Raw genomic sequence first — 27,407 nt, 5'->3', positions numbered from 1 at the left:
TGTGTCTGGAGGAAGCTTGCATTTTACTTTGAGAATATTTCTGAGAGACAAACTAAAGGATATGGTGTACCCGGATCTCAGTCCCTTGCTCTTGTACTATCAAAAGAACGAGATACTATCGTACTCTGTGGTTGAGAGATGTACTGGTGTTGAGCAGCCTCACCGTTGGTTCTGAAAGAACATTTGGAGGCCACTCAAAAATTGGCCTGCGACGTTTGTCATCTTCTATTTTCATAGGTTCATGAAGGCTAATGCTTCTACTGGTTCCCGCAGAAATTTGTGGTTGCTTTCTATGCCTCCTCCTGCCTTCCCCAATCAGCCAATTTCAAATCATCCCCAATCACTGACTTGCCCCGTCTAGCTTGCTGGATCAAACTACACCATGAGACCCAACCCTCAAAGTGACTCAGGTCACATGGTAGGAGCAGCAGGAATTGAGTTGGTAGGCGCACATACTCTTGTCAACCGCCTGCACTGTACCAAATTAAAATTGATCCGCTAATCTTGGAAAGTTAAAGGCTTATAAACAATATGTGTCAATAAATTATCAATGTATTTTTTTGGTCGTTTAATTTGTTGAGTGCACTTTAAGGCAATCAAGATGAAGGATGTAACAAACTAGAATTATCTATGTTTTATTTTGTTTCTTCTCACCAAAATGTTTCAAGGCATTTCACGGAATGGACTGATTTTGGGAGCACATATTTTTCCAGGTTTCTAACCAGGTCCTAAGTGTTGCATGTTTTTGCACTTGCATTAGAATGAAGTTCCCTTTGTTCTGCCCCCACGATGTTAGGATTTGTATATTGACACACCTCATTGGCTGTCAGAGTATCACTTGCCTCCTGCAGATTGCACCATATCAGTGTAAAACTGTCATTATCCAGAGTCAGTTAGGATTGAAGTATGATTTTCTGATGAAGGATCACCGACCTGAAATGTAAATGTTTCTCTCTCCACAGATGCTGCCTGATCTGTTCAGTGTTTCGGCATTTTTCGTTTTTATATCATGTTTCCAGCATCCAGTCTTTTGCTTTTGTTTTAGGCTTGGACTCTGCTATGGTTACAGGGAAAATGCACAGATCTTTTCCTCTGTGCCCTTGCTGCACCTTATCTCTGCAACCTCCAGCCCTCTATTCCAGCCTGTGTTCTTCATTCCTCTGATCTGGTCACTGTACCCCCCACCCCCCATCCGCCCCCTCAATATTGGTGGTTGAGACATTCCTTTCTTGGATCTGCTGTTTGGAACATCTTTCCTGAATCCCCCATCTTGTTATTTCTCTCTGCAACTTTAAAAGCCTACTCAAAACCAGTTCTTTTTTAAAAAACAATCCCTTGATCAACTTTCACACTTCTAGTTGGTATCTGTTTCACTGCTGTGCAGTCCCTTGTTATTTCAAGTACAATTGCAAGCCACTGTTGCTATTGATTTTGGAAGTAGCTCTTTGAGAAATTGTTGAGAAGCAATCAAAAGTTTGACTAGAATGATCAAAAATGCTGCTGTAAAGTTGCATAATAAACATAGAATTTTCTGCTTTTCTTCCTATAAACTTGAAAAGTATGAAAGCTCAGAACAGCAAGAGGAAGGTAGAAAGAGGTATGAAGCTCAGAAACTGGACCGAATAGAAACCAAGCAGAGGAGTAAAGATATCATCTTGCCTGCCATCAATGTGGGTAAGTTGTACATTTCCAATTTTGTTGATCTAAGAGAGAGTTGAGGTAATTGTTTCTGTCTTGCTTTAAAACAAATTAATTATCCTGCGGAAAAGTTCCCTCAATTTTAGGGGGGTAGACGAGCCGTTCAAAACCCCATTAACTTTGGTGGGACCATGACATTCCGCCCACGGAAAGACAGCATCAGCTAACTATAGTTCTATGTGCCATATGCAGCCATTTAATGTAGGGAATATTTCAGCTCATCATTCCCTTTACTACCAGTACCTGGATCAGATACAAAATTCAGGTCAGAAGTAAAAGATGAAAACCGGAAAATATAATTGCAGGAGAATGGAGGTTCAGCTGCTCACTTCACAATTCAAACATATGTAGAGCTTTTGTTATGGCTGTAAGTCCGTCGAAAGTGAAATCGCATAGGAAGAAATCTGTCACTTTTCAAACCTCATGTCCGAGATTCTCCCTTCTGGAGATTCAGTGCTTCCACCAGTGCCGAATCGGGACTGGTCTTCGCTGCTGCTGGGAGTGGGACCCAGTATGTGAGTCTCTCTCCCTAACCATGCTAATTCATGCATGGGGAAGAGCTTGCCAGATTCCGATTGAGCGAACAGCCTGGTCTGCTGCCCTAAAATGCTAATCTTGTCATCCCCCTACCCCAACAGGTGGGGCATCCCCTCCACCAGAGGAAAAATGGGTCACCCCCCCACAGCACACGCGCATCAGTATGACCCAACTCCCCAGAACAGCCACCTTAATCGGAGTCTCCCCCATCGGAGACTGCCACCCTCCTCCGACATCAACCCTTTAGAGATAGCCCCCTCATCAGAAACCGTGCCTGAAAGCTGAAGAGCAGTCCAGGTAGTTTTGAAAGATCACTGCATTTTCGCTTACACTTCACTAAGTGTTCCAACTCCAACTTCCAACTTGGTTCCAACTCCACGTACAAGTTTGCTGATGATACGACTATTGTGGGCCAGGTCTCGAATAACGATGAGACAGAATACAGGAGGGAGATAGAGAACCGAGTGGAGTGGTGCAGCGGCAACAATCTATCCCTCAATGCCAGCAAAACTAAAGAGCTGGTGATTGACTTCAGGAAGCAAAGTACTGTACACGCCCCTGTCAGCATCAACAGGGCCGAGGTGGAGATGGTTGACAGCATCAAGTTCCTAGGGGTACACATCTTCAAAAATCTGTCCTGGTCCACCCACTTCTACGCTACCACCAAGAAAGCACAACAGCGCCTATACTTCCTCAACAAACTAAGGAAACTTGGCATGTCCGCATTAACGCTTTCCAACGTTTACAGATGTACTGTAGAAAGCATCCTATCTGGCTGCATCACAACCTGGTCTGGCAACAGCTCGGCCCTCGACTGCAAGAAATATCATAAAGTCGTGAATACCGCCCAGTCCACCCATCCATCGACTCCATCTACACCTCCCGCTACCTGGGAAAGCGGGCAGCATAATCAAAGACTCCTCCCACCCGGCTTACACACTCTTCCAACTTTTTCCATCGGGCAGGAGATACAAAAGTCTGAGAACACGCACAAATAGATTAAAAAACAGCCTGTTCCCGGCTGTTACCAGACTCCTAAAAGACCCTCTTATGGACTGACCTGATTATCAGTACACCCCTGTATGCTTCACCGGATGCCGGTGTTATGTAGTTACATTGCGTACCTTGTGTTGCCCTGTTATGTATTCTCTTTTATTTTATTTTCATGTACTTAATGATCTGTTGAGCTGCTCGCAGAAAATACTTTTTACTGTCCCTCAGCACATGTGACTATAAACAAAATCCAATCCAAATCCAATAATACCTGCTGCCTCAGACAAAAGTGTTTAAAGAGCAGCAGTTACAAGTGTCAAAGGGTTCATCCAAAGCCAAGGGCTTCGAAATGCCTTTGAAATGCAAAACTACTGTTCAATTTCATACAATAATACAACAATACATTACACTGGCCAGTGATTGCATCTTTATTGCATAAGAGCCAGGTGCTTGGTGGATGGTTTATCTCTTTCCTTTCATGCTTAAATGCATCTCAAGTACCCTGCTTTGTTGCTAACCACAATGTTTATAAACACTTGCTATGATTGACAGCACCTCACCACAGCAGAAGGAGCTAAGTGCTTTCACTTCCTCTTACTCACAGCAGAAAGCAGTTAACTGCATTTGATGTGTTTCCTGTGATCCTCCCGAGGGATCCCGACCTCAGAACAGATGTGTGTGTGTGTGTTTTTCACCCAAGGCCTTCTTGACCTGCCTGGAGGTCACACAAAAATGGCATGGTGTCAGGAAGGTAGGGTCCAGCATTTCACAACCTTATTCGTAGCTCCATCAGGAAGTGAAAATCTAGCTGCAGATGTGTCAGTTTATCTGGATTTTGTCACTGCCACCGACTTTAAAAATATTCTCTTATGGGATCACGCCCCCCCCCCCCCCCCTGTTGATGCTGTGAAAATGACACTTTAAACAGCCAGGAACCTAAATATGTGACATTCATGTTAAATAAACGACCGTTAAATCTTCCCAAGTACTGTGAAATGTGAAATAAGAGCAGTGGTAAAATGCTTGATTTTGGTTTGCCGGAGAATGGGCCTCAGCATTTCATTTGCTTCTCAAGATGGTTCAATAGTTTTAGTTAAAGGATTCTGCTGTGGAATCTTCTATTTCTTCATTTATTTTTGAAGAAAATGACACCGCTGAGGTATGGCCTGACATTGAGGCAATTCTACAACATTCCCAATACTCAGTCCCTCTGAGCTAATGCGCTCCTTTTAAAAGGAAAACCACTTGCACCTGTGGGGTACTAGTGAAAAACAGAGCAAAAATAGCAAAGTAGAATGAACTCTGAAGACAGCCAATTAAATACATAATTACCAAGAATTTTAACAAGTTGATGAGAAGGTTCATTTGCTGGGTTTTGTTTTAAAGTTTGTCGGTCTATTTTGGGTGGACACGTGGGGAGAGTTGTTGTGAAATAAATGGTTTTGTGAAATGCAATGTATACGTTGGGGGCGAATTTGATAATTAGGTGATGCAATGAAGTGCAAAATAACTTGATGATTACTTGCACAATAGCAGCATTGGTGGATTTTAATGTTAGACTGGGTTTGCAGGCATATATTCCCAATTTCCTCCTCTTCTGATGACTGTACTTTCCAGCAGGAATTAGTGGATAGTGATCAAGAATAAGAACCCAAGTTGTTTTATTCCCTCCTCTATTCATGTGTTTCAGGATTATACTTTTAAAATAGTGCCCCTGGTTTTAGCATGAGCCTGAGGTACAGGAACAGGAGAAGGCCATTTAACCCCTAAAGCCTGTTCTGCCAATCAATTTTATCATGGCTAATCTGAGTTTTAATTCCATCTTTGTTCCATGACCTTTGTATCTTCCCGAACACAAATCTATTAATCTCAGTTTCAAATTTTTCAGTTGTTCTAATCTCAACAGATTGTTTTGGCAGATAGTTTTCAAGATTTTCACTATCCTTTGTGTGATGAAGTGCTTCCTGAAATTGACCCTGAATAACCTAGCTCTAATTTGAAGGTTATGTTCTTCTGTTCTGGTCTCTCCCACCACAGGAAATAGTTTTCCTCTATCTACGCTATCAATTAATGTAATCATCTTAAACACCTCAATTAAATCGCTCCTTAATCTTCTTATGTATCCCCATGGGATTTCTCAGCACTCTGCTGCCACTTTTTTTCAATTAATTCTGCTTTTGGCTCCACTGTGACCTACACTCTGTGGCAACTAAGAGCTCTTTGCTGCTCTGTATTGTCAACATAATGCTTCTTCCACCTCCTTTTGGTTTGGCAAGGCCCTTCCATGGCAAGTGTCAGACCCCAGGAGAAGAACATCGGGGTTTTAAAGATTTGGTCACAGAATTGTTAACAGGGTGGACTTGGCATGGCAACATTTGGTGCTCATTCCTGCTTGTTATGTGAATGTGCTGGTGGAATTGCTTTCTTGAACGTCTCCAGTGCGTGCAGTGATGATATCCCCTTTTCCTTAGTTCTATGTCCATGGCCCATTGAATTTGCTGCCGAAACGTGGTTGTAAATTGCGAGGGATCCTACATCTTTCATCAATGATGAATGTATTATATCTTTCATGAACTGCGTCTCCAGATGGTCCAGGGAAAATCAGTGCCTGCCGTTTGGTTTCAGTTGTTCTTGATTCTCTGCTGTTTTTTCAATTAGCTGTAAAAATTGTAAAAAGTCACCATAGTCCCAGATGGCCATTTGCTGCTTTCCTCTTTGAGGGGGAGAGCTGACTGGTGATGAATTGAATGAGGATCACCACTCCTCAGACAAGGGGCAAGGTCGAGTATACAGGGCCTGCATGAATCACCTCAGCCGGCACGGGAATTGAACCCGTGCTGTTGCCTCGCACTGCATCATGAGCCAGCTGTCCAGCCAACTGAGCTAAATCAATTAACTACAATAGCTTTAATTACAGTTATCCTACTGCCTTGTTTGTACTGGTGGTACCTATCTCTGAGGTGCATTTCTCATGATCACATTGTTCAGTCATAGGCGGCACGGTAGCACAGTGGCTAGCACTGTTGCTTCACAGCGCCAGGGTCCCAGGTTCAATTCCCGTTTGGGTCACTGTCTGTGCGGAGTCTGCATGTTCTCCCCGTGTCTGCGCGGGTTTCCTCCGGGTGCTCTGGTTTCCTTCCACAAGTCCTGAAAGACGTGCTGTTAGGTGAATTGGACATTCTGAATTCTCCCTCTGTGTACCCGAAGAGGTGCCGGAATGTGGCGACTAGGGGATTTTCACAATAACTTAATTGTAATGTTAATGTAAGCCTACTTGTGACGATAAATATTATTATTATTATATTATAGGCTTCACTGCAGCAGTACTCGGGTTACCACACAAAAAGGCTTGCATTTTCATCCACTGCAATTGAATGCAGTCCGCCTAAAGCTGTCAAGTTTCTCAGAGCATACTATGTTCATTTATTCCTTGCAGACTGTATCTGTGGTACATCATCGTAGGGGAAGTCAGTGTGACTTTTCTGTGCTGAGTATATCATGGCCAACAATTATGGGCTGTTATGGACATTTAAGCATTCAGGAATAGTCAGAGCCACTAAAGTCACAAATTATGAGGCTGTTATAGCTCATCCTGAAAAATAAGTGGCTAGGATTTACTTGTGATTGTCTGTCATTTGCAGGTAAAATAAAATCCATCCCTGCAAGTTGGCTGGAATGTGACCTTGTTACATAAACAGCTTGAAATTTCCATGTGTAATTTTGCTTTACGAACATTTAATATGTTCACATCAAATTCCACTGACCATGATTTTAGCAAAGGCACTACCCATTTATTATAAATGTGAAAATGCCTCAAATAAAATAGGATTTCAAGCAAATGTTAACTCGATAAAATCACACCACCAAATTTCCAGGCTATATGAGGTGTAACTCTAGGCATCTTACTATATTCCTGAATGAAATATAAAAAACACTAAATCGCCTTTATGTAGAGGTTTAAGAGACCAGGTGTGTGCACATGTGGAAAAATAGGACTGTAACGAGGAACCAGTCACCTTGGCAATTCTTTTGATTGCTATCGAGCAGCAGCTGCGACATCTGCATGTGGCCAGAACTAACACCCTGCAGAGGAGGGAAAGCAGGGCCCCCCGGTCCTCCAGGAGCAGGGCCACAGATGGAGGAGCCTCAGAGGAGTCATTACCGGCCTCGGGTAAACCACTGTAGAACTTCCTACCTCCAGATGTCTGAGATCCAGTGCAGAAGAAGACTGTGTCTGTCCCAGGGGCTGGTGGACCACCTGTACCAGGTGATACTAGGGTTGGTACCACATGGACTGGGAGGTCACCCTTTGCCTGTGACCCTGAACTTGCCAGCAGCTCGTTTCAGAGCTGCATGGGTGACCTGTGTGGCATCTCCAAGTCTGCCACACACGAGTGCATAAGGGAGGTCACAGGTGCGTTATTTGTGAGGTAGGGCCTACATGTACATCAACTTGGACCGGGACCAGGTGAGCCAGGATGCCAGACCCATGAGTTTCGCCCGCATAGCAGGTATATCCCAGGTGCATGGTGTCATCGACTGCACTTATGTGGCTCTGCATTCCCCATGATGGCATGGCTGCCATTTATGAACCTCAAAGGATACTACACCCTCAATGTCCAGCTTGTCTGTGACCACGCGATGTGCATCATGCAGGTGTGTGCCCATTTCCCAGGGAGCATCCATGACAGTTACATTGTGGAACGCTCATAGATCCCAGCTGTTTTTGAGGGAGAGCAGTGGCTGGATGGATTGCTCCTCGGGGGCATTTAGAAGGTGGCTGATGATGCCATTGCAGAGGCCACAAACTCCCGCTCAGACTCTCTCCAACAAGGCTCATCCATCAACATGTGTGCTGGTCAGGCAGGCAGTCGGACTGCTCAAGGCGCGGGTGTGGTGCCTGGACCGGCCAGATGGAGCCCCTTAGTACAGCCCCTAGAGGGTGTCCCACCTCATTGTGCTGCGCTCTGCAAATCTGGCATTGCAGTGGAGTGATCAGTTGGTCTAGGAGGATATGGAGGAGCATCACATCTCCTTGGATGAGGATGAGGACGACAAGGGGCCAATTGAGGAGGAGATGGCCAGAGCCCTCAAAGCCATCCCCACGCCGGTGTGAAAACGGTGGTCTTTTACGCAGGAAAGGACACCGATTCCCCGTTTTGCTGGGGGCTACATTGAGCCGGTGTATAGCTCGCACCGGTACGGCCCCCAGCACCTCCGGTTCAGAGGCCGAGCATGCGCATGACGGCAGCCTGCAGCGGCCGCTTGTGCTCCATGGCGGACTCAGCCTGCGAACCTGGACCACCAAAGTAGTGCACCCCTCTGACCGCTTGCACGCCCCAGACCACCCGCCCACATTGCCTCCAGCCCCGAATGAAGCCCCCCCCACCAGTCGATCGGCCCTCCCCCGACTGTGGCAGCGCTGGACTGAGTCCGCAGCCGGCACGTGAGGATCCTGAAAGGTGTGAGTGCACGTAACCCACGACGTTGGGAATTCAGCCAATTGACAACGGAACATCACGAGGTGGGCCTCAGGCAATGGCCTCAGGCGATGGATACTCGGCGTGGCATACTCCTCAGGGGGCGGAGAATTCAAAAGCCGGCGCCGCTCCCAATTTTGGCGGCCCGTCGCCGAACGCAATTTCGTTGTCGGGGAGTGGAGAATCCAGCCCCTGATCTTTACATTTTTGAAAAACATGCCTGGAGTGTTATAATCATTGCTTCCAATTTCACTTTGTCTGTTGATATAAGCCTGAGGGCTTCCATTCCTGGAATACTGTTGCACAACTGTTTTCACAATCATCGGTGCATGCCATTTTGCAATTATAGACACTTTCAAGTGGGACTATGAATTCCAGTGCTTGTTGCTCGAAGGGATTGTGCACTTGAATGAAATGTTTATTTTTTATTTAAGGCTTCAGCCAGCTGGAGGAATATAAATGTAGTGAATGGATTTTTATAAATAGACACTTCAAACTATTGATGGAACATTATTTTATCTCATATCCGCATGAGGTCTGCCCATGGTGGATACTGGGTGAATTTGCATGTTTGGTGTCAGGGCGAAGAATGGTGGCTGGTGGGGCATGGTTTGGAATGAGTGGCATAGGACGATAAAGGGATATGGCGCGGCATAGGTGGGCCTGGGGAATGAAGGGGCCAGGGGGTTTGGTGCAGAGATATACATTGGTATGGAGGGTAAGAGGGCACGAGGTGGCATGGATTGGGCATGGGGAGTGTGGTAGGTTGTGAAAGGTGAAGGCCTCCGCACCCGGCATCCTCTACATCCAGTTACCTGCCATGACTTCTAATATAGTCCCCCCACCCTCTGCACCCCTCCCCCCAATCACCACCACCCCAGACTGAAAATCTGATGTGGGCAGCCATTTACAAAATTCGGGTTTGCCGAGCCTGAAATTTTCCCTACTCTACGCTCCTGACTTGTGGACAAAAATCCAGGCCACAGATAAAAGAGGGAGATGGTGGAGCCAGTTTTCTGTGATTGTGCTGCAGTTGAGAGCCTTGGCCATTGGATATGGACATGCTGTCAATGATTGTTCATTCGGTGTCGCTGGCTGGGAAGGCTCCTTGGGAAAAATGTGAACTTAAATTGACCCTTGTGTTGAGAAACAAGGCAAGTGAAAATCAGAGGCCTTGGAAACATAATGAGAATCTACAAGACTTCCCTCCCTTTCCTGGAGAACAAAATAAACTTGAATTTATCCCTGCCTTATCGTGTGTCTCAGAAATGTTGTGAGCTTGTTAATGTGAATTACTTTGGCCAATTACTGTTATTTACATAGGTGACTGACACCAAAGTCACTGAGTTGGTTAATATGATGAAAGACAGGGAGACTTGGACTGACGGAATAGCCAGAAAATTAGTGCCTCCATCAGGGCAATGTCTAGTTCCCATCAAGAAAAGAAATGGGACGTTAAGTTTTATGAATGTAGAGTGGGTAAATGCGAGTAGAACTATAAATGCCAGTGTAAACTGGTTGGGCCAAAAAAACTTTTGTGTTGTAATTTCTATGTATTTTTGGAATCAGCTATTTTAGCAAAATTATTAATTCATGAATAAAATGGCAGAAGAATGACATGTGAGCATGTTAAACATTCATTCTTTATTAGGAGTACTTTCTAACCTCTTATTTCTTATTTCTTTGTATCCGGAGTCCACTCGAATACAATAGGACACCATAAGACCAAAAGACATAGGAGCAGAATTAGGCCATTCAGCCCATCGAGTCTGCTCTGCTATTCAATCATGGCTGATATGATTCACATCCCCATTCTCCTGCCTTCTCCCCATAACCCCTGATTACCATATTAATCAAGAATCTGTCTATCTCTGTCTTAAAGACACTCAGTGATTTGGCCTCCACAGCCTTCCAAGACGATGAGTCCCACAGATTCACCACCTTCTGGCTGAAGAAATTCCTCCTCATCTCAGTTTTAAAGGATTGTCCCTTCAGTCTGAGGCTGTGCCCTCGGGTTCTAGTTTTTCCTATTCATGGAAACATCCTCTCCACATCCACCCTATCTAGGCCTCTCAGTATCCTGTAAGACACATAAGCTACACAGAATTGTCTGCCACAGTTTGCAGATAATTTGAATTAGATCAAAATAGAATGAATGTTTAATTCATGGAACTGAAGTATGTTTAATTTCAAACCAGTTAAAGATAGTACCACATCAAGGATTCATTCCCCTTGAACTACATTAACCTTAGTTTGCTTTTTTCCTTTTTATTACTTTCCCTGGCAGACCGACAATCTAAAGGTAAGCTTTGCATCATTCTACTTTTACCAGTTGTTTGAACCTTCCTCATATAAGTAATCTACAGTAATCTACAATTTACATCACAATGTTCAAGATCCTGAAGCAAAGGTGTAGGTGAATACTGCTGCATATTCTGTCTAAGAAATTACATAACGTACCTGTTATTTTTCACCATAAAACATGAGGGACCTCAGAAAGAAATTTGATGTTTTGATGTTGTTGTGCAAAATTTTGTGTTAACAAAGGAAACATACTGGTGTTATTAACCCCAGAAGTCACCAAAGTGTGACGGGACACGAGCTTCATTGTCCCCATCTGGCTGACGTCAGGTATTGCAGTGAATGGAGAGTGTTGGCTGCCCTGAAGGTTCAGGGGCAATTCTGCTTGATAAACCTAGGTGAAGGGCCAAGACTGTGTAAAGGATACTACCATGATTGAAAGAATTAAGATAAAGAGCTGGTGACTACATCATGCAAACTTGGACATTCATCCTCATGTGGCTCTTCTGCGCTCCTTCATGGCCAATTCAGAATGCACCCTCTTGCCAACAGTCTCGGAGAACAAGAATACAGAGAAATTAATACTTGGGAAGGAAAGACATTGGAATACTTCAGGCAGAGAACATTAGGCCTCCAGATATTGTGCAGAGTGGGGTGGTGCATATTTGCAATTCGCCCAGTGCGGGTACAATCCCTTGTGCAACATACCTGTGACAAATTACTTTTATGTACAGCTTACACAGTCGGAAAACAGATTGTTTGTTTCATTTCTTTGTGAATTACAGAACCCCCCGATGCCGCAACCCCCCCCCCCCCCCCGATGCCGCAACCCCCCCCACCCCCCCCCCCCCCCCCCCCCCGATGCCGCAACCCCCCCCCCCCCAAATGCCGGAACCCCCCCCCCCCCCCGATGCCGCAACCCCCCCCCCCCCCCAAATGCCGGAACCCCCCCCCCCGCTGCCGCAACCTCCCCCCCCCCCCCCCCAAACGCCGGGTCAGTCTCTCTCCTCCTCCTCCTCCTCCAAAAAACGCCGGGTCTCACCACTTCCGCAGCTGGTGAAACTGACGCGTATCGCGTCAGTCAGCTGCTGGCCCCTCCGGGAACGGAGAATCGCCGCCTAAAAGAAGGCCCCCACGCCGGAGTCATCTACTCCAATTTTGCTCGCCGAAAATCGGCGTTACGACGGTCTGCAGAGAATTTCGCCCAGTAAGTTTGGCTATCCCTTTCACAGTGTCTAGCAACAAATATTGCTAGATTTATCTCTGATTCTAGTGAGGATGACTGAAGTCTGAAAGAGTTCACTGCAATCATACAGTAAACATAGAAACAGAAAAATAGGAGCAGGAGGAGGACATTCAGCCTTTGAGCCTGCTCCTCCATTCATTATGATCATGGCTAATTATCCAACTCAATAGCCTGATCCTGCATTTCCCCCATATCCTTTAATTCCCTTCACCCCAAGTGTTATTCAACAGGCTGACCACTCTTTAGGTGAAGAAATTTCTCCTCATCTTTGTCTTAAATGGTCTACCCAATATCTTCAGACTGTGACCCCTGGTTCTGTATACCCACCATCGGGAACATCCTTCTTGCATCTACTGTGTTTAGCCCTGTTAGAATTTTATAGGTTTCAATGAGGTCCCTCCTCATTCTTCTGAACTCAGTGAATACATTCTTAACCAACTCGATCTCTCCTCCTACGTCAGTCCTGCCATCCCAGGAATCAGTTTGGTAAACTTCCCTTGCACTCTCTCTATAGCTAGAACATCTTCCTCAGATAAGGAAACCAAAACTGCACACAGTGTTCCAGGTGTGGCCTCACCAAGGTTCTGTATAATTTCAGCAAGGCATCACTGCTCCTGCAATCTATTCCTCTGACTGTGAAGGCCAGTATACCATTTTCCTTCTTTACTGTCTGCTGCACCTGCTTACCTTCAGTGACTGGTGTACAAGAACACCCAGGTTACACACAGCCCTTAAAATGGCAACTCAATCTGGACAGCACGGTAGCACAAGTGGATAGCACTGTGGCTTCACAGCACCAGGGTCCCAGGTTCGATTCGTTGCTGGGTCACTGTCTGTGCGGAGTCTGCACGTTCTCCCCGTGTCTGCGTGGGTTTCCTCCGGGCGGTCCGGTTTCCTCCCACAGGTTAGGTGGATTGACCATTATTAATTGCCCTTAGTGACCAAAAAAGGTTAGGAGGGGTTAAAAGAACAAAGAAAAGTACAGCACAGGAACAGGCCCTTCGGCCCTCCAAGCCTGTGCCGACCATGCTGCCCATCTAAACTAAAATCTTCTACACTTCCTGGGTGCGTATTCCACTATTCCCATCCTATTCATGTACTTGTCAAGATGCCCCTTAAATGTCACTATCATCCCTGCTTCCACCACCTCCTCCAGCAGCGAGTTCCAGGCACCCACTACCATGTGTGTAAAAAAAACTTGCCTCATACATCTCTAAACCTTGCCCCTCGCATCTTAAACTTATGCCCCCTAGTAATTGACCCTTCTACCCTGGGAAAAAGCCTCTGACTATCCACTCTGTCTATGCCCCTCATAATTTTGTAGACCTCTATCAGGTCGCCCCTCAACCTCCGTCATTCCACTGAGAACAAACCGAGTTTATTCAACCGCTCCTCATAGGTAATGCCCCCCATACCAGGCAACATCCTGGTAAATCTCTTCTGCACCTTCTCTAAAGCCTCCACATCCTTCTGGTAGTGTGCCGACCAGAATTGAACACTATACTCCAGGTGTGGCCTAACTAAGGTTCTATACAGCTGCAACATGACTTGCCAATTCTTATACTCAATGCCCCGGCCAATGAAGGCAAGCATGCCGTATGCCTTCTTGACTACCTTCTCCACCTGTGTTGCCCCTTTAGTGACCTGTAGACCTGTACACCCAGATCTCTCTGACTGTCCATACTCTTGAGGGTTCTACCATTCACTGTATATTCCCTACCTGCATTTGACCTTCCAAAATTCATTACCTCACATTTGTCCGGATTAAACTCCATCTGTCATCTCTCCCCCCAAGTCTCCAAACGATCTAAATCTTGCTGTACCCTCTGACAGTCGTCATCGCTATCCGCAATTCCACCAACCTTTGCATCGTCTGCAAACTTACTAATCAGACCAGTTACATTTTTCTCCAAATCATTTATATTTAACAGGAACAGCAAAGGTCCTAGCACTGATCCCTGCGGAACACCACTAGTTACAGCCCTCCAATCAGAAAAGCAGCCTTCCATTGCTACTCTCTGCCTTCTATGACCTAGCCAGTCCTGTATCCACCTTGCCAGCTCACCCCTGATCCCGTGTGACTTCACCTTTTGTACCTGTCTGCCATGAGGGACCTTGTCAAAGACCTTACTGAAGTCCTTATAGACAACATCCACTGCCCTACCTGCATCAATCATCTTTGTGACCTCTTCGAAAAACTCTATCAAGTTAGTGAGACACGACCTCCCCTTCACAAAATCGTGCTGCCTCTCGCTAATATTGGGTTATTGGGTTACGGGGATAGGGTGGAAGTGAGGACCTAAGTGGATCGGTGCAGACTCGATGGGCCAAATAGCCTCCTTCTGCACAGTATGTTCTATGTTCGTTGCACTTTCCCCTCTCATAATTTATTCAATTAATAGTCTGCCTTCCCGTTTTTGCTACCAACGTGGATAACCTCACATTTATCCAAATTATCCTGCCATTCATTTGCCCACTCACCTCAACTTGTCCAAATCATACTGAAAGCAAGCATGCCATATGTCTTCTTAATCACCTTGGCTTCCTTTGCCACTTTTAGGGAACTGTGGACTCGCACGCCCAGATCCCTCTGTATGTTAATGTTCCTAAGGGTTCTGCCATTTACAGTATAATTCATACCTTGATTTGATCCTCCAAAATGCATCCCCTCACATTTGTCCAGATTAAACTCCATCTGCCATTTCTGTGCTCAGCCAATTCTTTGTTCCCCATTATAAATTCCTCTGTTTCTGACTGTAATGGATCTACATTTGCCTTCACCAATCTTTTTCTCTTCACATACCGATAGAAACCTTTACAGTCAGTTTTTATGTTCCCCACAAGTTTGCTCTCATACTCTATTTTCCCCTTCTTAATCAATCCCTTGGTCCTCCTTTGCTGAGATATCTGCATGGGTTTCCTCGGGTGCTCCGGTTTCCTCCCACAAAGGTGTGCAGGTTAGGTGGATTGGCCATGATAAATTGCCCTTAGTGTCCACAAAGGTTAGATGGGGTTACTGGGTTACGGGGATAGGGTGGAAGACTAGGCTTAAGCGAGGTGGTCTTTCCAAGGGTTGGTACAGACTCGATGGGCCAAATGGCCTCTTTCTGCACTCTAAATTCGATGTTCTATGTTCCATGAATCTTAAACTGCTCCCAGTCCTCAGGTCTATTGTTTTTCTTGGCCAACATGTATGCTTTGTTCTTGGATCTAATACTATCTCTAATTTTCCATGTAAGCCTTCGTTTGGTCACCTTTCCCTTTTTACGTTTGTGCCAGACAGGAATAAACAGTTGTTGCTGTTCACCCATGCTCTCTGTGAATATTTGCCATTGCCCATCCACCAACATGCCTTTAAGTAACATTTCCCAACCTATCATAGCCAACTTGTGCCTCATATTGTCGCAGTTTCCTTTATTAAGATTCAGGAGACGTGCAGGGTAGGTGGATTGGCAAGGCTAAATTTCCCCTTAATTGGAAAAATATTTTAAATATATATTCTGGTCGCTCATCCCTAAGGGCTCCCATATGACTAGATTACCAATGATTCCTTTCTCATTGCACAATACCAATGTCTAGGATGTCCTGTTCTCTACTAGGCTCCTCAATGTATGGTCCAGAAAACCATCCCGCATACACTCCAGGAATTTCTTCTCTACGGCATTGTGACGAATTTGATTTGCCCAGTCTATATGCAGATTAAATCACCCATAACTACAGGTGTTCCTTTATCATATGCGTCTGTAATATCCTATTTAATGCCATTCCTAACACCACCACTACAGCTTGGGGGTCTATATACAATACCACTAATGTGTTTTATCCCTTGATGTTTCTCAGCTGTACCCATACAAATTCCACATTGTCAGAGCTAATATCCTTCCTCTTATTGCATTCATTTACTTTATAACCTGCAGTGCAACACCACTGCCTTTTCATTTTTGCCTGTCCTTCCAAAATCCTTCCCATCCCTGGTCACCTTGCAACCATGTCTTCGTAATCCTGACTATATCATACCCATTTACATCTATTTGCGCGATTAATGAAACTTTATTGTGAATGTTCCACATATTAAGGCACAAAGCCTGAAGGAATGTACTATTCCCACCATTTTTCACTGTGGCCCTGTTTGAATCTGGCCCTTGGTTTCTCTACCTATCACTTCTCATATTCCTCTTTCTGTCTTTTGTTGTTGTCTTTGATTCCTCCTCCTCTGATTCCTTTCATAGGTTCCCATCCCTCTGCCATTTTAGTTTAAACCCTCCCCAGCCACTCAAGCAAATATTCCAACATTATTCTGAAAGTAACCAATAGTCTGTTCTTCATATGACAATCCTTTGAGATAATATTGCAACCATTGGGACCTTGGCCACTTATTTGTAGGTGATCTCACTGTGGGGGTGATCTTGTTTAGAAGGAACAAAATACACTCTGTTGTGATGTCCTAAATTTATTTGCCTCTTTCTGTCTTGGCTTTTAACCATCTGGAATCTAACCTAATTTGGGACCAGGCTGAGGAGTTCAGAGCTATTGCAGATAATGTAGGAAATAATTTAATTTCACTTAAAACCTATTAAAAGAAACATTAGGTTTAGACATAAATTTAAATTTGATTTTCTCATGACGGAGATTGATGGTCGACAGCATTATCATTTAAAATCTCAATGTCCTCTCAACTTGTATTGTGGCAGAAATGGGTAGGAAGAGTGCTGATTGACAGCAAATCTTAAGGAAGGGCAATGAAAATTAATCAAATCAAAACTAAAGGAATTATATTTATTTGCAGCCCTTTTTTTTCAAACTGTACATGAGCCACATTCCATTTCCCTCTGAAAATGTTAGAGAGTTGTTTCTTAAAATAGCTTGAGCTGGCAGGAAATCGGTCAATGGACAAATGAAAAGTGGGTAATAAACGAAGCAAAAAAGTGATGTAAGTTAGGTAATATGTCACAACTAACCATATTCACATGGTCTTTCCCTCGCCCGCAGTCTAATTAAATTATGGACTTCCAGGAATAACATTTGAATGAAGAGTGGACTGATTGTTGTCTTGGTTCCCTCCACTGCCTCCCCTATCCCTCCAACTTAACATCTCGTTCTAGTTTCCTCTCATTTCCCTTGATGCCCTCTCGCAACTCATTTTCTCCATGAAATCCACCCTCTTCCCACTAAACTGCTAACTGTCTTTCCTAACTCCCATGCTAGTTGACATTGTGAGTGATTTGCTGTCAAAACCACCGTTATGCCACACGGTCCCCAAATAAAACATCCTTGACCACTCCAAAGTCCTGAATGTGTTGTCACCTCCCAAACCCATGTCCATCTTGTTGTCAGCTCCCTGTTTGAATTCTCCAAATAACTTCCCACTCCTGTAATTACACCAAAACACCTTTTACTGAAGTGACGAATTGGGTCTTCTGTGACTGCGGCTATGTTCCCCATCCTTGTCTTCCATGATCTATCTGCAGCAACTGAGATAGGTAACCAAACCATCCCTCTTCCATTGTCCAGATCTATGGGTTTGCCCTTGCTTAGAGTTTGACCAAGCCTGTGGTCACTCCTCTTAAACTCTCCTTTGCTTGGCACCCATTTTATTGATTATTCCACTGTGAAGTACTTTGGGGTACTTAGCTATATTGCGTTTTGCAAAATACAGGGTTTTGATATACCAGATCATTAAAATCTGTGTAGCCAGGATGTCTTGTACTCTGATGGCTCAGTGATGCATGGACAAAACAGATGAAATAAAGATCTTTATCCCAGCTGAAAGTGAAAGGGTTTTCTTGCTGTTTCCTGTGTTCCGAAGACAAATTGCATTTGAGCGCATGGCCTATCCAATTAATTAATTTTCAAATTTGCTAAACTGCGCTATCCTGAACATCTAGACATTAAAATTTGCAGCTCCACAGGACACGAAGAGCTCCATGTGATTTATTTTTGTTGTTGTATATTTCATTCGCTTTTGAAGACGCTGATTCTTCATGAAGCATTGTTGCACAGATGGCCGGCGCGGAAAAGGCACCCCCCTGCGCATGCGCTTGAATAGGCTGGCGGTTCTGCGCATGCGCTAACTCGCGCTGGCCGTTCGGCGCGGCACCAACCCCTCCAGCGCCGGCCTAGACCCCGGAATTGCAGTCTTGTTCCCGCCGCATTTTACGCCGGCGCCGGGCCATCACGGGGATTCAGGAGAATCCTGCAGAATGAATCTGCTCTTATAATCGGTGCCACGACTGATAAAGGCAAGTGTCCTGTATGTCTTCTTAACTACCCTATTAAACTTACCTGCTACCTTCAGGAATCTGTGGGCAAGTACCCCAAGATCCCTCTGTTCCTCTGAGCTTTATAGTATCCCGCCATTCATTGAGTGCCTTCTTGAATTGTTACTACTTACAAAGTGCATTCCTGTGCACCTTTCGACGGTTAAATTCAATCCTTAGAACATAGACTTGATGGACTGAATGGCTTCCTTCTGCACTAAGGGGATTCTATGGATTCTATAAAACATAGAACCTCTACAGCACAGAAGGAGGCTGTTTGGCCCATCGAGTTTGTACCAAGCCTCCAAAAGAGCGCTCACCTAGGCCTACTATCCCGTCCTACCCCATAACCCTTCTAACCTGCACATCTTTGGACACAGATACAATTTAGCATGGCCAATCCACCTAACCTGCACATCTTTGACATTGAGATACAATTTAGCGTGGCCAATCCACCTAAGCTGTACTTCTTTGGACTGAAGGAGGAAACCCCACGCAGACACGGGGAGAACACGCAACTCCACACAGTCACTCAAGGCTGGAATCGAAGCCGGGTCCCTGGCACCATGAGGCAACCACTATGCCGCCAAATGTCACTGATCTGCCCATCTGACCACCCATCTATATCTTTCTGCAGCCTAAGACCACTTCCTCACTATTAACCACCCTGCCAATCTTCACTGATCTTTGATAAATTGACATCAACTAGCACAGCACTGATGAGAATTGAACCTGGGCCTCTCTGGTCTCTTGACTCGATATCTCATTATTCAATGCATTTATTCACTCGGCCAATTGTTTTGATACGAATTTAAACTGAGGCTGTCAACAAAACAAGGCGTAATTGTCAACCTTGCTGCCGGGCCAGTAACCTGGAATGGAATGGATTGTTCATTGTTTTGGACAAAGAGTTTGCTTGATTTCCATCCAATTAATTTTAATTGGATAAAAATCAGAAAAGTTGCACAATGGGTGGGTATTCCAATCAGTTTTGCCAGGTTTCCCTCTGGGTGACAAAATTGAAAACTACCCCTGAATGTCAGAAAATTGAGGTTGGAGGAACAAAATCTGTATTTATACTGATATTTCAAGGATTTCAATATAAAGGGATAGAGTCACAGAGAAGGATAAAAATATGGAAACTTAATGTCACTGCTAAGTGATTTCATGACAAAGGCATAACTTTAGGGTTTGTCTTGGATTTATGAAGTATTCTGGGCGAAATTCTCCGCACCCGCGGAAAGTCGTAAAACCGTCGTAAAAATCGGGAGCGTTTTACGACGGTCGCGAAGGCTTCATTTCCCGACGGATTCACTTCCTGGAAATGGGCTAGTAGCGCGGCCGCGTCAATTACGTGCGTGATGACGACGGAACGCGACGACGACACGATCACGCCCACGTGACGCCGCCCGACGCCGTAAAAAGGCGCGGGCGACCACAGAATCTGTCGGGCAGGATGTCGGAGCCGAGGAGAGCTGCTCCTCGCTTTGTAGATGCTGACGTTGAGGCGCTGCTCGATGCCGTGGAGCAGAGGAGGGGCATCATCCGCCCGCGGAGAGGGCATCGCCAACCTGCCAGCGCGGTACGCCAGGCATGTCGTGACGTGGCTGCTGCCGTCAGTGCTGTGGGGCAGACCCCTCGCTCAGCAGAGCAATGTAGGAAGAAGCTACACGACCTCACCAGGTCTGCCAGGGTAAGTGCCATGAGGGTGCCCCCTAGTCACAACCAGGGATTGGGGCAGAGTTATTTGAGGGTGGTTCACAAAGTTGTCACAGACCCAGCGCTCTGGCCCCGAGGAGAGATGCAATCGTCTTATGACAACTTGCCCCCCCCCCAAACTGTGCCAGTATCTGAACGGACTGCTGATACCTACCGTTTTGTAATGATCTACCTATGTTCCCTCCCCCAACAGGCCAAGGCCGCTCATAACCACCGTGAGCGGCACAAGACTGGAGGGGGTTCGCCCAACCTGCACCCCCTCAGCACCTTTGAACAGAGGGCCCTGGACCTTGTTGGGGGGTCTGCCACCCGCGATATCGCGCAATGCGAGGTTGGCGGAACTGCAGCAAGTGAGACAACCCTCCCTGACAAACACTCACCCCTCCCCCATCCTCTGTCCCTTCACACACCCTGCCCACTGGGACACCTCCCCCATCCTCTGTCCCTTCACAAACCCTGCCCACTGGGACACCTCCCCCATCCTCTGTCCCTTCACAAACCCTGCCCACTGGGACACCTCCCCCATCCTCTGTCCCTTCACAAACCCTGCCCACTGGGACCGTCCAGCGGCCTGCCGAGCAAATCGAAATAACCCGTCTCATTCTCTTCCTTAGGGGCCTCACGGTAGCATGGTGGTTAGCATCAATGCTTCACAGCTCCAGGGTCCCAGGTTCGATTCCCGGCTGGGTCACTGTCTGTGTGGAGTCTGCACGTCCTCCCCGTGTGTGCGTGGGTTTCCTCCGGGTGCTCCGGTTTCCTCCCACAGTCCAAAGATGTGCGGGTTAGGTGGATTGGCCATGCTAAATTGCCCGTAGTGTAAGGTTAATGGGGGGATTGTTGGGTTACGGGTATACGGGTTACGTGGGTTTAAATAGGGTGATCATTGCTCGGCACAACATCGAGGGCCGAAGGGCCTGTTCTGTGCTGTACTGTTCTATGTTTCTATGACGTGATGCCGAATGACCAGGGCCGTCTGCCTCCAGACGGAGACAGGAATCTGCCGCCACCTCACCCGGGGCCTCACAACAGAGGGTGCCCGATCAGCGGGCAGCCCTATCCGCCCCAACCCAATCTGCGGACCAGGACGCACAGAGGGTTCGAAGTCCACCACCACCACCAGAAATGGCCAGGGACAACCCTCCTGTCGCTGAGCAGCCCCACACCCTGGAGGAGGCCCTAAATATTGAGAGCGTCGGGCTTGCGGCACTGCTTTCTCCCACCACATCCATCATCCCAGAGATACACACCCCGGCGGGCCTATTTAGTGATGAGTCTCCTGGGGCACAGTCTGGTTGGCACATCACAGCTGAGCAGGTACAGCAGGTGGAGGTCGGAGCAACAGAGGGCCCGGACTCGCGGAGGCCAGACCAGGCCCAGGATGCAGCTGGCTCCCAGACGTTTTCTGAGTTCCTGGAGTTTATCAACCCACCCGCACAGCCGATGCCTCAGGAAACCCAGGGAAACAATGGCGGGAGGAGGGCAGCCTTCCAGACTCTGCAGACGCTGTTAGAGGAGTCGAACCGCGTCCAAGAGCAGGGAGTGGTGCCGCTCATGGCAGAGACCCAGTCCGACACCGCACGGGTGGCATCCGCGGTGGAGGCAATGGGTCAGATTATGCAAGACGTTGGGGTTAATGTGCACGCGTCATCCTCGGCCCTGGACAGGGTTGCCCTCTCACAGGCAGCAATGTGCCAGAGCCAAAACGACATTGCCGGCGCCCAGCGGGCCATGGCCGAGTCTCAGCAGGTCATGGCCCAGTCGCAGCAGTCGGTCGCGGAGACCATCAACCGCCTGACACATGTGCTGGATGGCGTCGTGCACACACAGGTTGAGATCGCACAGTCCCTGGCAGGAATGTCTAACTCCCTGGACTCCGTCTCTGCAAACCTTCGGATCCTGGTGGATACCGTTGCAGGCCTCCAGGACTGGCAGCGCCAGGTGTCGGTGGTGCGACGGGGCACCTCCCCGCTCGCACCTCTGTCCCAAAGTGAGGACCGGGGGCCACTGGGCTCCCCGAGGGAGGAGGAGGTTTCGGGGCCCGTCCCATTAATTCCATCACGGGACGTCCCGGAATTCTCGGCCTCCCCCCGTCCCATCACTGGTGCATCGGGTGGGCAGCAGGCAGAGCAGGGTGGCACAATGTCACCCGAGACGCCCGCAGAGCAGCCTGGCCCATCAAGGCCTGGTCGCCCCAGGGAACGCTTAGCCAAGGAGAAACGAGTCGAGGGGGGCGATTCGCAGCAATCCTCCTCCACTCCTGCTGTATCATCTGGGGAGTCACTTAGACGTAGTGGTAGGGCCCGTAAGGCAACTAAGATAGACACTGAGTAAGTTGGCACGGGTGAAGGGCACAGTTTAGTTGTAGGGGCTAGGGCACCTGTAAATAATTGATAATATTAAACGCACTGTTCCACCTTACTTGTAATACCGTGTGATTGTTCCACAGTCACAGGAATCGTGATGGTGACCGAGTGTCGCTGGGGGTGACGGGTGGTGAAACCTCGGTGCCGGGTGTGCAGTCCCTGCCCCTACCCCCTCCCACAGCTAGCCCACGCGGGCACGTGATGGAGTGTCAGTGACGAACTCAGCGGCCACCAAGGTGGATGGTTCAGCTATTGCCATGGGTCAGACTCTCTCTAACGATTCTGAGCTCACAGCTCTTTGCAGAGCGGGCTGTCATCATTCCACATGGCACTGATCACACCCGCTGACACAGCCATCAATGTTGTGCCATTCCGTCTGCACCCAGTGATAAGCGTCATGTCGAAGTGGAGCAGTGTACACTGAGGGGGGGGGGGGGTTGTGGTGGTGGCAGTTGTGTGGTGACCCTCTGCATGACTAGCGATGCAGGTGGTGGTTTGGTGTTCATCGGGGACGTCACATGCAATGCGTGAACCGTGCTGCCACCAGGGCGTCGCGTGCCCGCCGTCCTTGCCGGGTCCGTCGTGCCGCCTCCTGGACATCACCAGCACCTGGGTCGTGTCTGCGTTCTGCGCCCGCCACTCCGCCAGCCTCCTCCTCCTCCTCCTCCTCCTCCTCCTCCTCCTCCTCCTCCTCCTCCCTCGCCTCCTCCTCCTCCTCCTCCTCCTCTGTGCTGGCACCACTGCCACTAGCTTCTCCCTCCTCCTCCTGCAACAGGTCATCTCCCCTTTGCATCGCGATGTTGTGCAGCGCACAGCAGACCACTACAATGCGAGCGACCCTGTCGACCTGGTACTGCAGGGCCCCTCCGGAGCGGTCCAGGCACCTGAATCTCATCTTCAGGAGGCCAAGGCAGCGCTCCACCACACCCCTGGTTGCTGCATGGGCCTCGTTGTATCGTGTTTCCGCATTGGTCTGAGGCCTCCGTATAGGCGTCATCAGCCAAGACCTCAGCGGATAACCCCTGTCGCCTAGCAACCAGCCCCTCAGCCGGGGGGGACGTCCCTCAAACATCGCAGGGATGAACGACTGCGCTAGTATGTAGGAGTCATGCACACTCCCTGGGAACCTTGCACAGACGTTCATGAACCTCATGTGGGGGTCGCATACCACCTGGACATTAATGGAGTATGTCCCCCTCCTGTTTGTGAAGACTTCCTTGTCCACAGCAGGCGGGCGCATGGGGACGTGAACACAGTCGATTGACCCCTGAACCCTCGGTATCCCGGCCACACTGGCAAATCCACGGGCTCGTGAGTCTTGACTTGCTTGGTCCTCGGGAAAGGTGATGTAGCGGTCCGCGATGGCATAGAGGGCGTCGGTCACATCCCGGATGCACCTGTGCACCGATGACTGGGAGATCCCGGAGACGTCCCCGCTCGGAGACTGGAAGGAGCCGGTAGCATAGAAGTTCAGAGCGACCGTCACCTTGATGGCAACCGGGATCGCGTGTCCTCCCCCCCTTCCACGTGGGGCGAGGGGCGACAGGAGTTGGCAGATATGTATCACCGTCTGCCTACTCAGCCGGAGTCTTCTCCTGCAGGTGATGTCCGGCATTGTTAGGAAAGAGACCCGGACACGGTACACCCTCGGCTTTGGTCGTCGCCTCTGGCGCCGTGGCTGCACCCTCACTCTCTCCTCTTCCTCTTCCTCCTCCTCCTCCCCCCCATGCTGTTCGACGACTGGCAACTCCTCGGCCCTTCCCTCTGCTGCTGCAGCTGGCCCTGCAGCCACTGCGGGTTGTGGGTGTGGATGCTGCTGCATCGCCAAATGCAGTACAGCGGCCCCAACCACTGCGCAGAACATAGCCGTTCTGTTCCCATACATCGTGCTAACCTACAGAAGGGTGGTGGGAGGCAGAGAAACGGGACATGTTAGACGGAGGTTAGTCGACACCTCGGCAGCCGCCAGCCATGGGATACCAGTGTGTCCCGGTGGCCTGGTCGCGCTGCTGACACGCGGTCAGCCTAACCCCTGGTCACTTTCTGCATCCAACGGCCAGTAAACTATGGCCTCCTCACGGGCGCGTCAGTGGCCTGTGTCCGGAAGCCACAGGGGAACCAGCGGCCGTGTCCTCGTCACCGGCACACCATGGCATGCTGGCAGACATATTGTTACGGGGTTGGACGGCTCACTCTCTACCTAACCCCCCCCCCCTCCGTCGCCCCCCACTGCCTCCCCCGTCTCCCCCACTGCCTCCCCGTCGCCCCCCACTGCCTCCCCCGTCTCCCCTACTGCCTCCCCCGTCGCCCCCCACTGCCTCCCCCGTCTCCCCCCACTGCCTCCCCCGTCTCCCCCACTGCCTCCCCCGTCTCCCCCACTGCCTCCCCCGTCTCCCCCACTGCCTCCCCCGTCGCCCCCCACTGCCTCCCCCGTCTCCCCCCACTGCCTCCCCCGTCTCCCCCCACTGCCTCCCCCGTCTCCCCCACTGCCTCCCCCGTCTCCCCCACTGCCTCCCCCGTCGCCCCCCACTGCCTCCCCCGTCTCCTCCCACTGCCTCCCCGTCTCCCCCCACTGCCTCCCCGTCTCCCCCCACTGCCTCCCCTGTCTCCCCCCACTGCCTCCCCCGTCTCCCCCACTGCCTCCCCCGTCTCCCCCACTGCCTCCCCCGTCTCCCCCACTGCCTCCCCCGTCGCCCCCCACTGCCTCCCCTGTCTCCCCCCACTGCCTCCCCCGTCTCCCCCACTGCCTCCCCCGTCGCCCCCCACTGCCTCCCCCGTCGCCCCACACTCCCCCCGCTCTGGACCCCCTCCCGTTCTCAGGGATGCCTTCCCCGTTGTGGCCAGACTCGAGCGGTGCGCTGAGCGGTGCGCTGAGCGGTGCGCTGAGCGGTGCGCAGAGTGGTGCCCTGACCTCCTCCAAGCTGTCGTCAGCCAGGCCGACTGGTTGACGAATTTAAAAAGCAGGTGTGTTTCACGACGTGCAAACAGGGCGCCATGACGTCGGGACTTCGGCCCATCCGGGCCGGTGAATAGCGGGGGGGGGCTATCAGTGGCGATTCTGGTCGTGTCAGGGGCGGGAAGGAGGCGTTTGTCGGGAATGGCGACTCCGACATTTTGCGGGGTTCGGAGAATAGCGGGAGGGCGTCGGAACAGCATCGCCGTAAAAATTTCCGACGCCCGCTATTCTCCGACCCGTCGTGAGTCCGGAGAATCTCGCCCTCTATTTATGAATATTTATGAAGTGCTGTCACATCCCTCCTGTAATGTGATTTCCAGAACTGCACACAATACTCTAGCTGTGGCCTGACCAACATTTCATGCAGTTCCAACATAACCCTGCTCTTAAAAACTCTGTGCCTCAGCTAATAAAGCCAAGTGTGACATATGCCTAATATTTTTATTCTAAAGGAACATGGAATGTTTCAACCACCAGTGACTATTGAAGCTGAGTCTATCACACATTTTAGTGATACCTATTTTGAAATATTCATTTAGTTATTTAAGATCATGGGGATAGAGTAGAAAAATGAGATGGGAGAGTGTCAATATGGAGCCAACACCATCACAGATACAATAGGTCAATTCACTCATTTCCATGATGAAATGGCTATGATTGATTTTGCCAACTTTTGTCTGATTGTCCACCTGTGAAACACACTTTACTATCTTAACAGTGCTACCTAAATGCAAGTTGTTGTTCTAGATTAAATTTTTCAAAGCATCAGGATAGAAGTCCACTGCAGAGTACCTGCATTTGAAAAGCAGATAGGAATATGAAAGCAGTATCCATGTAAGATGATTTGGAGGTTACCTCTACAATTTACCAGATAGTCCATTTTTGTTCAAATGACTTGAAGAGTGTGTTTCTGCTCCAATGACAGTTTTTTCTCATGCTTTCTTCTGTTGCAGAGCCATTTACTGTAGGATACAGCCAATCTAGTCTGATTCACCTTGTGGGACCATCCGACTGTGCCCTCCACAAATTTGTCCAAGGAGGTATTGTATTTCTCCATCCGATAATCTGAATTCAGTGGCAATGACGTTTGATAAATACCCATTTAGCACAGTACACAAAGGGGAGATTATAGAGGTACAACACTTTCTCTGTACATGTGTGAATTAATGAAGGGCCACTACCAGTGATCTGATTATATCAGCATACAAAGAGGTTTTAATGTGTTAAATTCCATTGCATCAGCACTTTGCCGAGCAATGTAACTTGTAACAAGAAGGACAAAGATTTATCTCATTTCATTGTGCAGCAAAATTGTGACCAGGTTTTTTTGAAAATATTGCCACAAACTAACAGTAAGGTTTGAGGACTCTGGGCAGGAATCTCTAATAATGGGGCTATGTCCCCACACTGGCGTGAAAAGCGGCCCCAACCACTCCGGCGTCAACGGTCCTTGATAATGGCGAACGCTCCCCTTCCTAGGGGGCTAGGTTGGTGCTGGAGTGGTCCCCTCAGCTCCAGCTGGCTCGGAATGGCCCGTGCGAGTTCGCACATGCGCGGAACGGCCGGCATATTTCCACACATGTGCGGGGGTTCCCTTCTCCGCGCTGGACCCCGGGTAATATGGCGGAGCTCTACAGGGGCCCGGCACGGTGTAAAATAGGCCCCGACAGAATCAGCCTGCCCGCCGATCGGTAGGCCCCGATTGCGGGCCAGGCCACCGTGGGGACCCCCCGGGGTCGGATCCTCCCGTCCCCCCTCCAGGACGGCCCCCGCAGACTCACCTTGAGTAACCCACGCTGGCGGGAACCGGCCAAACCCGTCGGCCACTCGGCCCATCGGGACCGGAGAATCGCCGGG

General features: G+C 48.8%; 1 protein-coding gene across 5 annotated transcripts in view; it reads left to right on the top strand.

Moving 5' to 3' along the window:
* Nucleotides 1-27,407, top strand: part of acot7 (acyl-CoA thioesterase 7) — a 282,705-nt gene that overhangs the window by 91,542 nt on the left and 163,756 nt on the right. For 3 of the 5 annotated variants that reach the window (XM_038822341.1, XM_038822343.1, XM_038822344.1), the window contains exons 5-7: nucleotides 1,560-1,674; nucleotides 10,996-11,010; nucleotides 26,504-26,590. In XM_038822341.1, coding sequence (XP_038678269.1) covers nucleotides 1,560-1,674; nucleotides 10,996-11,010; nucleotides 26,504-26,590 — 217 coding nt within the window. The remainder of the gene's footprint in view (nucleotides 1-1,559; nucleotides 1,675-10,995; nucleotides 11,011-26,503; nucleotides 26,591-27,407) is intronic. The other 2 variants (XM_038822342.1, XM_038822345.1) reach the window with 2 other exon arrangements.

The sequence above is a fragment of the Scyliorhinus canicula genome, chromosome 16 (genome assembly GCF_902713615.1).
Source record: "Scyliorhinus canicula chromosome 16, sScyCan1.1, whole genome shotgun sequence".
In the NCBI taxonomy this organism is placed as follows: Eukaryota; Metazoa; Chordata; class Chondrichthyes; order Carcharhiniformes; family Scyliorhinidae; genus Scyliorhinus; species Scyliorhinus canicula.
Note: the sequence above shows the minus strand (reverse complement) of the source record. Positions and strands in the feature narration are given on the sequence as shown.